The following is a 15,958-nucleotide window of genomic DNA, read 5'->3' as shown; positions in this document are numbered from 1 at the left end:
AGTAATAATAACAGGGTTGTTGTGGTGGGAGATTTTAATTTCCCCAATATTGATTGGCATCTCCCTAGAGTGAGGGGTTTAGATGGGGTAGAGTTTGTTAGGTTGTTCAGGAAGATTTCTTGACACAATATGTAGATAAGGCTACAAGAGGAGAGGCTCTACTTGATCTGGTATTGGGAAATGAACCTGGTCAGGTGTCAGGTCTCTCAGGGGGAGAGCATTTTGGAGATAGTGATCACAATTCTGTCTCCTTTACCATAGTATTGGAGAGGGATAAGAACAGACAAGTTCGGGAAACGTTTGGGAAATACGAGGATATCAGGCAGAAACGTGGAAGCATAAATTGGAAAAAGATGTTCTCAGGGAAATGTACAGAAATGTGGTAAATGTTCAGGGGATATTTGCGTGGGGTTCTGAGTAGGTACATTCCAATGAGACAGGGAAATGATGGTAGGGTACAAGATCTGTGGTGTACAAAGGCTGTTGTAAATCTAGTCAGGAAGAAAAGAAGAGCTTATGAAAGGTTCAAAAAACCAGGTAATGATAGGAATCCATAAGAGTGTAAGGCTAGCAGGAAGGAGTTTAAGAAGGAAATTAGGAGAGCCAGAAGGGGCCATGACAAGGCCTTGGCGGGCAGGATTAAGGAACACCCCAAGATATTCCACAAATATGTGAAGAGCAAGAGGATAAGACATGAGAGAATAGGACCAATCACGTGTGACAGCGGAAAAGTGTGTGTATGGAACCGGAGGAAATAGCGAGGTACTTAATGAATACTTTGCTTCAGTATTCACTACAGAAAAGGACCATGGCAATTGTAGGGATGACTTGCAGTGGACTGAAAAGCTTGAGCATGTAGATATTAAGGAAGAGGATGTGCTGGAGCTTTTGGAAAGCATCAAGTTGGATAAGTCACCGGGACCAGATGGGATGTACCCCAAGCTACTATGGGATGCAAGGGAGGAGATTGCTGAGCCTCTGGCAACTATCTTTGCATCATCAATGAGGACGGGACAGGTTTCAGAGGATTGGAGGGTTGCAGATATTGTTCCCTTATTCAAGAAAGGGAGTAGGGATAGCCCAGGAAATTATACATCAGTGAGTCTTAATTCAGTGGTTGGTAAGTTGATGGAGAAGATCCTGAGAGGCAGAATTTATGAACATTTGGAGAGGCATAATATGATTAGGAACAGTCAGCATGGCTTTGTCAAAGGCAGGTCGTGCCTTACGAGCCTGATTGAATTTTTTGAGGATGTGACTAAACACATTGATGAAGGTAGAGCAGTGGATGTAGTGTATATGGATTTCAGCAAGGCATTTGATAAGGTATCCCATGCAAAGCTTATTGAGAAAGTAAGGAGGCATGGGATCCAAGGGGACATTGCTTTGTGGATCCAGAACTGGCTTGTCCACAGAAGGCAAAGAGTGGTTGTAGACGGGTCATATTCTGCATGGAGGCCGGTGACCAGTGGTGTGCCTCAGGGATCTGTTCTGGGGCCCCTACTCTTTGTGATTTTTATAAATGACCTGGATGAGGAAGTGGAGGGATGGGTTACTAAATTTGCTGATGACACAAAGGTTCAAGGTGTTGTGGATAGTGTGGAGGGCTGTCAGAGGTCACAGGAAGGATGTGGAAACCATAGAAAGGGTGCAGAGGAGATCTACAAGGATGTTGCCTGGATTGGGGAGCGTGCCTTATGAGAATAGGTTGAGTAAACTCAGCCTTTTCCCCTTGGAGCAATGGAGGATGAGAGATGACCTGATAGAGGTGTACAAGATAATGAGAGGCATTGATGTGTGGATAGTCAGAGGCTTTTCCCCAGGGCTGAAATGGCTAGCACGAGACGACACGGTTTTAAGGTGCTTGGAAGAAGGTACAGAGGAGATGTCAGGGGTAGGTTTTTCACGCAGAGAGTGGTGAGTGTGTGGAATGGGCTGACGGCGGCGATGTTGGAGGCGGAAACAATGAGGTCTTTTCAGACACTCCTGGATGGTTACATGGAGCTTAGAAAAATAAAGGCTATGGGTAAAGCCTTGGTAGTTCTAAGGTAGGGACATGTTAGGCACAGCTTTATGGGCCAAAGGGCTTGTATTGTGCTGTAGGTTTTCTATGATTTTCTAAATTACCACCCATGAGGCTGCTTACCAAGCTAAGAACACATGGTATTACAGGAAAGGTACTGGCATGGTTAGAGCATTACCTGATTCGTGGTGAGTGGAGGGTTAAAGGATATTTTTTTTGGTTGGCTGCTAGTGACCAGTGGTGTCTCGCAGGGGTCGATGTTGGGGACGCCTCTTTTAATGCTGTATATCAATGATTTGTATGATGGAATTGATAGTTTCTTGCCAAGTTTGCAGATGATGTGAAGATTGGTGGAGGAGCAGGTAGTGTTGAGGAAACAGGTAGTCTGCAGAAGGATTTAGACAGATTAGGAGAATGGACAAGAAAGTGGCAAAGAAATACAATGTTGGAAAATGCATGGTCATGCACTTTGGTAGTAGAAATAAACGTGCAGACTGTTCTCTAAATACAAAAACCTGAGATGGAAAGGGACTTGTGAGTCCTTGTGCACGACACCCAAAAAGCTAGCTTGCAGGTTGAGTTCATAAGACATAGGAGCAGAATTAGGCCATTCAGCTCATTGAGTCTGCTCTGCCATTCCATCATGGCTGATCCCAGATCCCACTCAACATCATACACCTGCTTTCTCGCCATATCCTTTGATGCCCTGAGCGATCAGGAAACTATCAACTTCCGCCTTAAATATACCCATGGACTTGGCCTCCACTGCAATCTGTGGCAGAGCATTCCACAGATTCTCTACATTCTGGCTAAATATTCCTCCTTACCTCAGTAGGTTTTCATGAGGTCCCCCCACTCCCGCATTCTTCTAAGTTCCAGTGAGAACAGGCCCAAATCTGCCAAACGCCCATCATATGTTAACCCCCTTCATTCCCAAAATCATTCTGATGAACCTCCTCTGGACTCCCTCCAATGACAACATATTCTTTCTGAGATATGGGCCCAAAACTTTTGACAATACTCCAAGTGTGGCCTGACTAGTGTCTTATAAAGGCTTAGCATTATCTCCTCGCTTATATACTCTATTCCCATTGAAATCAATGCCAACATTACATCTGCCTTCTTTACCACAGACACAACCTGTAAATTAACCTCCTGGGAGTCTTGCACAAGGATTCCTAAGTCCCTTTACACCTCTGATGCTTGAACGTTCTCCCCAATTAAATAGTTCCTGTTATCAAAATCCATTATCAAACATTTCCCAGCACTGTATTCCATCTGCCACTTTTTTGCTCATTCTTTCAATTTGTACAAGTCCTGCTGCAATCGTATTGCATCCTCAGCACTACCTACCCCTCCACCTATCTTTGTATCATCTGCAAATCTTGCCACAAAGCCATCAATTCCATTATCCAAATCATTGACCAACAATGTGAAAAGTAGTGATCCCTGAGGAACACCACTGGTTACTGGCAGCAAACCAGGAAAGGCCCCTTTTACTCTCATTTGTCTCCTCCTGCCTGTCAGCCATTCCTCTATCCATGCCAGTATCTTTCCTGTAATGCCATAGGGTTTTCTCTTGTTAAGCAGCCTCATGTGTGGCACCTTATCAAATGCCCTCCGAAGATCCAAGTAAATGACATCCACTGCCCACACAGTGAAGACTTTTCATAGTGAAGGCTGATGAAAAGTAACGATTCAGTTTGTCCGCAAACAACAGGAATTCTGCAGATGCTGGAAATTCAAGCAACACACATCAAAGTTGCTGGTGAACGCAGCAGGCCAGGCAGCATCTCTAGGAAGAGGTACAGTCGACGTTTCAGGCCGAGACCCTTCGTCAGGACTAACTGAAGGAAGAGTGAGTAAGGGATTTGAAAGTTGGAGGGGGAGGAGGAGATCCAAAATGATAGGAGAAGACAGGAGGGGGAGGGATGGAGCCAGGAGCTGGACAGGTGATAGGCAAAAGGGGATACGAGAGGATCATGGGACAGGAGGTCCGGGAAGAAAGACAAGGGGGGAGGGGGACCCAGAGGATGGGCAAGAGGTATATTCAGAGGGACAGAGGGAGAAAAAGGAGAGTGAGAGAAAGAATGTGTGCATAAAAATAAGTAACAGATGGGGTACGAGGGGGAGGTGGGGCCTTAGCGGAAGTTAGAGAAGTCGATGTTCATGCCATCAGGTTGGAGGCTACCCAGACGGAATATAAGGTGCTGTTCTTCCAACCTGAGTGTGGCTTCATCTTTACAGTAGAGGAGGCCGTGGATAGACATATCAGAATGGGAATGCGATGCGGAATTAAAATGTGTGGCCACTGAGAGATCCTGCTTTCTCTGACGGACAGAGCATATCACCCCAGTCGACTCACAGGTGAAGTGTTGCCTCACCTGGAAGGGCTGTTTGGGGCCCTGAATGGTGGTAAGGGAGGAAGTGTAAGGGCATGTGTAGCACTTGTTCCGCTTACACGGATAAGTGCCAGGAGGGAGATCAGTGGGGAGGGATGGGGGGGATGAATAGATAAGGGAGTTGTGTAGGGAGCGATCCCTGCAGAATGCAGGGGTGGGGGAGGGAAAGATGTGCTTAGTGGTGGGATCCCGTTGGAGGTGGCGGAAGTTATGGAGAATAATATGTTGGACCCGGAGGCTGGTGGGGTGGTAGGTGAGGACCAGGGGAACCCTATTCCTAGTGGGGTGGCGGGAGGATGGAGTGAGAGCAGATGTACGTGAAATTGGGGAGATGCGTTTAAGAGCAGAGTTGATAGTGGAGGAAGGGAAGCCCCTTTCTTTAAAAAAGGAAGACATCTCCCTCGTCCTAGAATGAAAAGCCTCATCCTGAGAGCAGATTCAGTTTGTCCACCACTTCCTTGTCCCACATTACTCGGCCTGCTCTCCCTGGAGTGACGGATGATGAGAGGTGGCCTGATAGAGGTGTACAAGATGATGAGAGGCATTGATCGTGTGGATAGTCAGAGGTTTTTTTCCCCAGGGCTGAAATGGTCAACATGAGATTTCACAGCTGTAAGGTGCTTGGAAGTAGGTACAGAGATTGTCGGGGTACGTTTTTTTTACGCAGAGAGTGGTGAGTCCGTGAATATGCTGCCGAAGACGATGGTGGAGGCAGATATGACAGGGTCTTTAAAGAGACTCCTAGATAGGTACACAGAGCTTAGAAAGATAGAGGGATATGGGCAACTCTAGGTAATTTCTAAAGTAGTACATTTTCAGCACAGTATCGAGGGCCAAAGGGCCTGTATTGCATGGTAGCTTTTCTATGTTTCCAGCATCTGTAGATTTTCTCGTGTTTCTGAATCTCATTCCGATGATTTAGCTGTTCACACAAATTTTAGTTTCCCAGTTATTAACTGGCTTCAATTAATGATTTTTTGATATGTACTCAAATAACTGGAAGATGAAAGATTACATGTTTACAACTCCAGTTTAAAACTATTCTGCTGGACTTTGTTCCTGGGATTTACTGTATTTTGCTTTGCCAGTGTAAATATTTTATGATTATGCAGAATAGGGTCTGTAGCACAGAAACATGGGTGGTGAATGAATTTGATCAGATCACCTACCTGCATTTACGTTAAAGATTACAAATGTAATTAGTTGGCAAAATAAGGACATTCCGTGAAATACCACAATTGCAGATGTCACATGAAGCCAGTATGTTTTAACTGCAATGGAAACAGGTCGAAATCAGAAATAAACTTAGAGGTTATAAATTAAAGAGTGTAGATATTCAATATCTTTAAACCAGCACTTCATTTTCTAAACAAAACAAACGTGTTACCTTGATCCTTCTCCAGGGCATAGACGATGAAGGCTGATGCACAGAAGGATGTTGCAGCGCTAACCAACACAATAACGGAGCCTACAAGGGTGTCTTCATGAACAAACAGATTTCCTGAAAGTCAAAACAGTCTCAGTTTACCTCCCTGTAAAATATACACTGGATGCAGTGCATCATTAGAGAAAAATGCAATGATTTGGACCATCTCTGAACACGAATACGTCAATTTCACAAGGCAGTGTTCAAAGCCAAAATATCCAAAATTTCAAGAACTTTTCAAAAAGCATAAGACCATAGAGATAGGAGGTGAATTAGGCCATGTGGCTCATTGAGTCTGCTCCACCATTAATCACGGCTGATCATTTATTCCACTTCCTCAACCCCATGCTCAACCTCAACCATGAAATTTATATTAGGCAGGAAATGGTGTTGGATAGACTGTTGGGTCTGAAGGCTGATAAGTCCCCGGGACCTGATGGCCTACATCCCAGGGTGCTTAAGGAGGTGGCTTTAGAAATCATGGACGCATTGGTAATCATTTTCCAATGTTCTATAGATTCAGGATCAGTTCCTGTGGATTGGAGGGTGGCTAATGTTGTCCCTTTCTTCAAGAAGGGAGGAAGAGAGAAAACAGGGAATTATAGACTGGTTAGCCTGACGTCGGTGGTGGGAAAGATGCTGGAGTCAATTATAAAAGATAAAATTATGACACATCTGGATAGCAGTAACAGGATCGGTACGAGTCAGCATGGATTTACGAAGGGGAAATCATGCTTGACTAATCTTCTGGAATTTTTTGAGGATGTAACTATGAAAATGGACAAGGGAGAGCCAGTGGATGTAGTGTACCTGGACTTCCAGAAAGCCTTTGATAAAATCCCACATAGGAGATTAGTGGGCAAAATTAGGGCACAGGGTACTGGGGGCAGAGTACTGACATGGATTGAGAATTGGTTGGCTGACAGAAAAAAGAGAGTAGCGATTAATGGCTCCCTTTAGGAATGGCAGGCGGTGACCAGTGGGGTACCGCAGGGTTCAGTGCTGGGACCGCAGCTGTTTACAATATATATTAATGATTTAGATGAGGGAATTAAAAGTAACATTAGCAAATTTGCGATGACACTAAGCTGGGTGGCAGTGTGAAATGTGAGGAGGATGTTATGAGAATGCAGGGTGACTTGGACAGGCTGGGTGAGTGGGCAGATGCAGTTTAATATGGATAAATGTGAGGTTATCCACTTTGGTGGTAAGAACAGGAAGGCAGAATATTATCTAAATGGAGTCAAGTTAGGAAAAGGGGAAGTACAGTGAGTTCTAGGTGTTCTTGTACATCAGTCACTGAAAGCAAGAATGCAAGTACAGCATGCAGTGAAGAAAGCTAATGGCATGCTGGCCTTCATAACAAGGGGAATTGAGTATAAGAGCAAAGAGGTCCTTCTGCAGCTGTACAGGGCCCTGGTGAGACCACACCTGGAGTACTGTGTGCACTTTTGGTCTCCAAATTTGAGGAAGGACATTCTTGCTATTGAGGGAGTGCAGCACAGGTTTACAAGGTTAATTCCTGGGATGGCAGGACTGTCATATGTCGAAAGTTTGGAGCAACTGGGCTTGTATACGCTGGAATTTAGAAGGCTGAGAGGGGATCCTATTGAAACATATAAGATTATTAAGGGATTGGACACGCTGGAGGCAGGAAGCATGTTCCCACTGACGGGTGAGTCCAGAACCAGAGGCCACAGTTTAAGAATAAGGGGTAGGCCATTTAGAACGGAGTTGAGGAAAAACTTTTTCACCCAGAGAGTGGTGGATGTATGGAATGCTCTGTCCCAGGAGGCTGTGGAGGCCAAGTCTCTGGATGCTTTCAAGAAAGAGATGGATAGAGCTCCTAAAGATAGTGGAATCAAAGGTTATGGGGATAAGGCAGGAACTGGATACTGATAGTGGATGATCAGCCATGATCACAGTGAATGGCGGTGCTGGCTGGAGGGGCCGAATGGCCTACTCCTGCACCTATTGTCTATTGTCTATGCTCCAGCCCTTTCCCCATAACCTTTGATTCTGTGTCCAATCAAGAACCTATCAATCTCTGCCTTAAATACACCCAACCACCAGGCCTCCTCAGCTGCAACAAGTTCCGCAAATTCACCACCCTCTGGCCAAAGAAATTTCTTTGCATCTATATTTTCAATAGAAGCCCTTCTATCCTGAGGCTGTGCCTTCTTCTCCTGGCCCGCCATAGGAAACATCCTTCCAACATCTACTGTCAGGCATTTCAACATGCGAAAGCTTTCGATGAGATCCATAGAACATAGAAATCTACAGCACATTACAGGCCCTTTGGTGCACAACGTTGTGCCGACCATGTAGCCTACTCTAGAAACTACCTAGAATTTCCCTACCACATAGCCCTCTATTTTTCTAAGCTCCATGAAGCATCCCTCCTCATTCTTCCAAATTCCAGAGATTTCAGACCCACAGCTATCAAACCTTCCTCAAATGATAACCCTTTCACTCCTCGAATCATCCTTGTGAACCAGCTCTGGATCATCTCCAATGGCAGCACACCTCTTCTAAGATGAGGAATTGAACTGAATTGACTTTATTTCTTATATCTTTCACATACATGAGGAGTAAAAATCTTTATGTTACGTCTCCGTCTAAATGTGCAATGTGCAGTCATAGTAATTTACAATAACTTATAAAAAAATAGAACAGTCAATGTAATATAGAGTACACTCAAATCAGCGTGAGTTCATCAGTCTGATGGCCTGGTGGAAGAAGCTGTCCCGGAACCTGTTGGTCCTGGTTCTTATGCTGCGGTACCATTTCCCGGATGGTAGCAGCTGGAATTGATCGTGGTTCAGATGACTCAGGTCCCCAATGATCCGATGGGCCCTTTTTACACACCTGTCTTTGTAAATATCCTGAATCATGGGAAGTTCACATCTACAGATGTGCTGGGCTGTCTGCACCACTCTCTGCAGAGACCTGTGATTGAGGGAGGTACAGTTCCCATACCAGGCAGTGATGCAGCCAGTCAGGATGCTCTCAATTGTGCCCCTGTAGAAAGTTCTTAGGATTTGGGGGCCCATACCAAACTTCCTCAACCGTCTGAGGTGAAAGAAGCGCTGTTGTGCCTTTTTCACCACACAGCTGGTGTGTACAGACCACGTGTGGTCCTTGGTGATGTGGATGCTGAGGAACTTGAAGCTGTTCACCCTCTCTACTCCAGATCCATTAATGTCAATAGGGGTTAGCCCGTCTCCATTCCTCCTGTAATCCAAAATCAACTCCTTTGTTTTTCTGACATTGAGGGAGAGGTTGTTTTCTTGACACCACTGTGTCAGAGAGATGACTTCTTCCCTGTAGGCCACCTCATTATTGTTTGAGATAAGGCCAATCAATGTAGTATCGTTGGCAAATTTAATTAGCAGATTGGACCTGTGGATGGCGATACAGTCATGGCTATACAGGGAGTAAAGGAGGGGACTCAGTAGGCAGCACTGAGGGGCTCTTATATTGAGAGTCAGAGGGGTGGAGGTGGGGGAGCCCACTCTTACCACCTGTTGGTGATCTGACAGGAAGTCCAGAATCAAGCTGCACAAGGCAGGGTCAAGGCTGAGGTCTCTGAGCTTCTTGTCGAGCCTGGATGGAACCATGGTGTTGAATGCTGAAGAATAGTCCAAGAACAGCATTCTCACATAAGCACCCTTCTTCTCCAGATGTTTAAGGATGGTACGTAGAGCAGTGGCTACTGCATCATCTGTCGATCGGTTGTGTCGGTAGGCAAATTGTAGGGGATCCATTTTGGGTGGTAGCAAGCTGCAGATGTAATCCTTGATCAGCCTCTCAATGCATTTGTTTATTATTGAGGTGAGTGCGACAGGACACCAGTTGTTCAGGCATGTTACCTCGGTCTTTTTTGGTACAGGGACAATAGTGCCCCTAATTTGAAGCAGGAGGGTACTCTGCACTGGGAGAGAGAGAGATTAAAATGTGTAGGGTTCTCAGTAATATTAACTGTAATGTCAACTGATGAGGTAATGTTCTTTGTAGCTGAAATGATTAGGTTATAATTATAGATAACGGGGAACTAACCAACGGAAGTCATGTTATTCTATCTGTATGTGTGGGAACCTGGGTGAGTGCACGGGAGATTGGCCAGGAGAGGCGAAGAGGAAGGACGTGCGGGAAGCGTTCTGGTAGACCACCGTGGTTGGTTCCGGTCCGAGGGTCGTGGAGTGCGGAGGAAATCGAAGGGTGGATCGAGGATATTGCGTGAGCTCCAACGTTGTGCATGAACTGTATAATCCCTATTCTTGGCGCCTTTTTATTTTATATTTTGTTCCTCTACAAACCCCATAGTCACAGTAAAATTTATAAAGTGTAATCGTTTAAACGCACATTGTGTACTGCCTGATATTTTACGTTGTGGGTTGTACCGGGGTGCCTTACACAGCATCTACGCAAACGTGAGACACAGTTTGGTGGGCAGATGTCGATTTCCCCCAGACAAACGTGGGTTGATGGAGCTGAGTGTTACATTTAACACTCAGTAAACACACCTACCAGTTGTGCTGTGCATGCCCAAAACTGTTCACAATACTCAAGGTGAGGCCTCACCATTGCCTTATACAGCCTCAGCATCACATTCCTGCTCCTGTATTCAAGACATCTGCATTTGCCATTCCAACCAGTGACTCTACCCACAAGTTAATCTTTAGGTTGTTCTGCACAAGGATCCCCCACGTTCCTTTGTATCTCGGGTTTTTGGATTTTTCTCCCCATTCAGAAAATAATCTGCACATTTATTCCTACTACAAAAGTATATCACCATGCATTTTCCAGCATTGTACGGTATTTCATTTGCCACTTTCTTGCCCATTCTCTTAATCTGTCTAAGTTCTTTTGCAGCCTAACTCAACACTACTGGTCTTATAAACCCTCAGCACCAATCTTCGTACCATCTGCAAACTTGGCAACAAAGCCATCTATTCCATCATCTAAATCATTGATATACAGCATAAAAAGAAATGGTCCCAGCACTGACCCCTTCGGAACACCACTAGTCACCAGAGAGCTCGTTGCCTCCAACCAATCAGCCAGGGTAGTTATTTTCCTGTAATACCATTGCCTCCCAGGTGCCAGGGTCCAAGATGTTTCTGGATGCGTCCACAATATCCTGAAAAGGGAGGGTAAGCAGCCAGAAATCGTGGTACCTATTGGAATCAATGACATAGGAAGAAAAAAGGAGGAGGTCCTGAGAAAAGCATACAGGGATTTAGGAAGGAAGCTAAGAAGCAGGACCTCAAAAGTAGTAATCTTGGGACTGCCGCCTGTGCCATCTGACAGTGAGGATTGTAACAGACTAAGGTGACAGACAGGTGTGTGGCTAAAGAACTGGTGCAGTGGGCAGGGATTCAGTGGGTACCTCTTCTGGGGCGGGTGGGACATGTACTAAAGGGATGGGTTGCACTTGAACCCGAGGGGGACCAATATTCTTCCGGACAGACTTACTTGAGCTGTTGGGAGTGGTTTACACTAATATGGCAAGGGGGACGGGAGCCAGAATGATAGAGCTGAGGACGAGCTAGCAGGTTGACAAGTAGATGATGGGTGTAACATGAATACAAGGAAGGGCTAACCATGATTGGGTACCAGTGCAGACAGAGCAAAGAGTTAAATTGTACCACAGAGGCAAAATCCAACAGAGGAAGAATACAGGACTGAAGGTGCAGTACTCAAAACCGCGTAGCATTCGGAATAAAGTGCAGGAACTCGTAGCCCAATTAGAGATTGGTCGGTATGAAGTTGTGGGTATCACTGAGTCGTGGTTGACAGAAGGCCACAGATGGCAGCTTAAACATCAAAGGATATATTTTATATCAAAAGGACAGACAGGAAGGCATAGGCGGTGGTGTGGCTCTGTTGGTAAGAGATGGAATTACATGTTTCGAAAGAGGTGACATAGGGTCAGAGAATGTTGAATCTCTGTGGGTGGAGTTAAGAAATTGCAAGGATAAAAAGACTTTATGGGAATCATACATAGGCCTCCAAATAGTAGCCAAGGTTGCAAAGGGAGCTGGAAAGGCATATAAGAAGGGTAAAGACAGAATTGTAATGGGGGGGGGGGAGCATCAACATGCAAGAGGATTGGGAAAATCAGGTTGGTGTCAGATATGATTGAATTCATACTGCAATTTGCGAAGGAGAAGCATAAGTCAGTTTATCAGTAATGCAATGGCTGAATTTTCTGGAGATAGTTCACAAGGCGCAGGATAGGTATGTCCCACAGAGGAAGAAGATATTAAATGGCAGGGTTAGGCAACCGCAGCTTCATAAGGATTGCATAAGAGCCAAGGAAAGGGTATATAAGGTAGCAAAAGTGAGTGGGACGTTGGAAGATTGGGAAGGTTCTAAAAGGCAACTAAAAAAACTATTAGAAGATGAAAAATGAGGACAGACTAACCAACAATATAAAGCAGGATACCAAAGGTTTTTCAGTTATATAAGAAGTAAACAGTTGGTGATAGTTGATATTGGACCAGTGGAAAATGATGCTGGTGAGGTTGTAATTGGGGACAAAAAATGGCAGATGAACTTAATGGGTACAAGAGAAAATCTGTAGATGCGGGAAATCCGAACAACACACACAAAATGCTGGAGGAACTCAGCAGGCCAGGCAGCATCTATGGAAAAGAGTACAGTTGACGTTTTGGGCCGAAACCCTCAGTACTTTGCGTCTGTCTTCATTGTGAAAGACACCAGCAATGTGCCAGAGGTTTGTGTGTCAGGGTACAGGAATGAATGCCATTGCTATCACAAAGGAAAAAGTGCTAGGCCAATTCAGAGGTCTTATGGTGGATAAGTCATGTGGCCCAGATGGACTACATCCCACAGTCCTGAGAGAGGTTGCTGAGGAGAGAACGGATGAATTGGTCATGATCTTTCAAGAATCACTTGATTCTGGCATGGTCCCAGAGAATGCGAATGTCACTCTACTCTTTAAGAAGGGTGGAAGACAAAAAAGAGGAAATTATAGGCCAGTTAGCCACATCTCAGTGTTTGGGAAGTGTTGGAGTCTATTATTAAGGATGAGCTTTCAAGGTACTTGGAAATAAAATAAGTCAAAGTTAGCATGGTTATGTAAAGGGAAATCTTGCCTAACAAATCTGTTAGAGTTCTTTGAGGAAGTAACAAGCAGGGAGGACAAAGGAGAGGCAGTGGATACCATTTACTTGGATTTTCAGAAGGCACTTGATAAGGTGCCATACACAAGGCCGCTTAACAAGCTAAAATCCTATGGCATTACAGAAAAGGTACTAGCATGGATAGTGAAACGGCTGACAGATAGGAGGCAGCAAGCGGGAATAAAAGAGGCCTTTTCTGGTTGGCTGCCAGTGATCTTCAAGGGTCAGTATTGGGACCGCTGCTTTTCACATTGTTTGTCAATGATTTAGATGATGGAATTGATGGCTTTGTGGCAAAGTTTGCAGATAATACAAAGACAGGTGGAGGGGTAGGGTTCTTTTACCTTAAGCTCTTTAATCACATCCAATTCATTACACAACACCCGATCCAGACTAGCTGATCCCCAAGTGGGCTCAACCACTAACTGCTCTAAAAACCCATCTCGTCAGCACTCCAGAAATTCCCTCTCCTGGAATCCAACTCCAATCTGATTTTCCCAATCCACCTGCCTACTCAATTCCCCTATGACTGTTGTAACTAGCCTTTTTTGCATGCATTTTCTATCTGCCAATGTAATTTGTAGACCACATCCTTACTACTGTTTGGGGGTCTGCATACAACTCCCATCAGGGTCTTTGAACCCATGCAGTTCCTTAGCTCTATCCACAATGTTTCAATACATTCCGACTCTGGAATATAGTGCTGGGAAATGTATGATAACGCATTTTGGTAAAAGGAACATAGTGCGGACTATTATCTAAATGGGGAGAAGGTTCAAACATCAGAGGTGCAGAGGGACTTAGGAGTCTTTGTGCAAGACTCCCAGAAGGTTAATTTACAGGTTGAGTCTGTGGTGGGTAAGGCAAATGCAATGTTAGCATTTATTTCAAGAGGAATAGAATATAAAAGCAGTGATAATGCTGAGCCTTTATAAGGAACTAGTCAGGTATTATCAATACAAAATAATCTGCAGATGGTAAATACAAAATAATCTGCAGATGCTGGGATCAAAGCACCACTCACAACATGCTGGAGGAACTCAGCAGGTCGGGTAGCATCCGTGGAAACAATGAGTCAACGTTTTGGGCCGGAACCCTTCGTCAGGACCGTAGAGGGAAGGGGCAGAGGCCCTATAAAGAAGATGGGGGAGGGTGGGAAGGAGAAGGCTGGTAGGTTCCAGGTGAAAAACCAGTAAGGGGAAAGATAAAGGGGTGGAGGAGGGGAAGCAGGGAGGTGATAGGCAGGAAAGGTGAAGAAGGAATAGGGGAAAACACAATGGGTAGTAGAAGGAGGCGGAACCATGAGGGAGGTGATAGGCAGCTGGGGGAGGGGGCAGAGTGAAATAGGGATAGAGGAAGGGAGGGGGAGGGAATTACCGGAAGTTGGAGAATCCTGTGTTCATACCAAGGGGCTGGAGACTACCTAGACGGTATATCGGTGAAACCCGACGCAGATTGGGGGACTGCTTCATCGAGCACCTTCGCTCTGTCCGCCAAAACAGACAGGATCTCCCAGTAGCCACCCACTTCAACTCTGCTTCCCACTCCCATTCAGATATGTCCATACATGGCCTCCTCTACTGCCATGATGAGGCTGAACTCAGGTTGGAGGAGCAACACCTCATATACCGTCTAGTTTGTCCCAATTAGCACCACTGACTATAAAGACCTTAAGGAACCCTACCTTCCTGTTTATCACCTCCTCATTCTACCATAGGAGTTGAAGGTCACTGAGCTGCAGCTCCAAGCACAAACAAGAGAAAGTCTACAGATGCTGGATCTCTGCCTGGCCTGCTGAGTTCCTCCAGCATTTTGTGCATGTTGAGCTGCAGCTCCAGTTCCTTAGTACATTCTCCCAAGAGCTGCAACCTACTGCACCTGGCGCAGTTGTGTCTGGGAGATGGGAGGTTTCCCAGACTTCTCACATCCCACACAGTAGAAAACACTGACAGTGGAACCAGCCTCTCCGCACTACTATGGCTTCACAGACGAGGAATGAACACGTAAGAACAAAAAGAGAGAAACTTACCAGATACCTCACTCGCCCAAGCCTGCTCTCGCCTATACCTGATGAGCCAAAGCCACACTAAACTCCATTCAAAAGAATGGCCGCTCCACTAGGACTTCCGCTATTTTTTATTTTATTTGCGCTTTCCAACAAACCTCTCTCTTTAATTGGTTGCAGCCCAACTCCAAGAAACTGCCATGAAGCTCTGCCTTTAAAATCTTGATTTCGCACCTGAATGAAAAGATAGCTCTATTTACGCATTCCCTCCCTTTGACTGGACGCAACCCAACCTCCTTTGTCGTCTGGGTTCTGTGACTGTCTGTGGGGAATTTCAGGGATGTACACTGCATACATAAATGCACTTCAAATCTTTAAATACTTTTCCATACCATCTGAGCAGAAGACTATAAGACATAGAAGCAGGATTAGGCAATTTGCCCAAAAAGTCTGCTCTGCCATTCAATCATGGCTGATCCTTTTTTCCCCTCCTCAACCCCACACCCCGGCCTTCCACCAATAACCTAAGATGCCGTTTCCAGTTAACAACGTGAGGCTTACCTACGACCAGTGCGCCAATCGTCAGTTGGAGAGCTCTGAGAGAGGAGTCCGCACGCCTTTCCGGGAGCAAAGTTTAAAAGGGGCAGGCTTTGTGGGAACTCGGCTATAATTGCTGTACCAGTCGTGAGTTGGAGACCTGGGAAGCTTCAGGCATAAAAGGCAGTCCCTGCATAGTGGAGCGGTCATTGATGGAGTGGTCTGAGGCAGAGTGCTAGGCCTTTGGCTCATTCGGGCTTCGGTGAGATTTACTAATCTCAGGATTACTGCCTGTGCCATGCGATAGTGATTATGAGGATAGAGTGAGGTGGAGGATAAATGCGTGGCTGAGGGATTGGAGCAGGGGGTAGGAATTCAGATTTCTGGATCATTGGGACCTCTTTTGGGGCAGGT

General features: G+C 45.4%; 2 protein-coding genes across 2 annotated transcripts in view; one reads left to right on the top strand and one right to left on the bottom strand.

Annotated features, from left to right (window-relative positions):
• LOC140198335 (coxsackievirus and adenovirus receptor homolog) overlaps positions 1-15,958 on the top strand; it is a 298,796-nt gene that overhangs the window by 190,076 nt on the left and 92,762 nt on the right. The window lies entirely within an intron of this gene.
• LOC140198333 (uncharacterized) overlaps positions 1-15,958 on the bottom strand; it is a 157,864-nt gene that overhangs the window by 60,023 nt on the left and 81,883 nt on the right. The window contains exons 5-6 of the mRNA XM_072259429.1: positions 5,813-5,926; positions 5,595-5,696 (exon numbers count right to left, since the gene is read on the bottom strand). Coding sequence (XP_072115530.1) covers positions 5,595-5,696; positions 5,813-5,926 — 216 coding nt within the window. The remainder of the gene's footprint in view (positions 1-5,594; positions 5,697-5,812; positions 5,927-15,958) is intronic.

Source organism: Mobula birostris, chromosome 5, assembly GCF_030028105.1.
Source record: "Mobula birostris isolate sMobBir1 chromosome 5, sMobBir1.hap1, whole genome shotgun sequence".
Taxonomy (NCBI): domain Eukaryota; kingdom Metazoa; phylum Chordata; class Chondrichthyes; order Myliobatiformes; family Myliobatidae; genus Mobula; species Mobula birostris.
The sequence above is the reverse complement of the archived record's forward strand: the minus strand, read 5'-3'. Positions and strand labels throughout refer to the sequence as shown.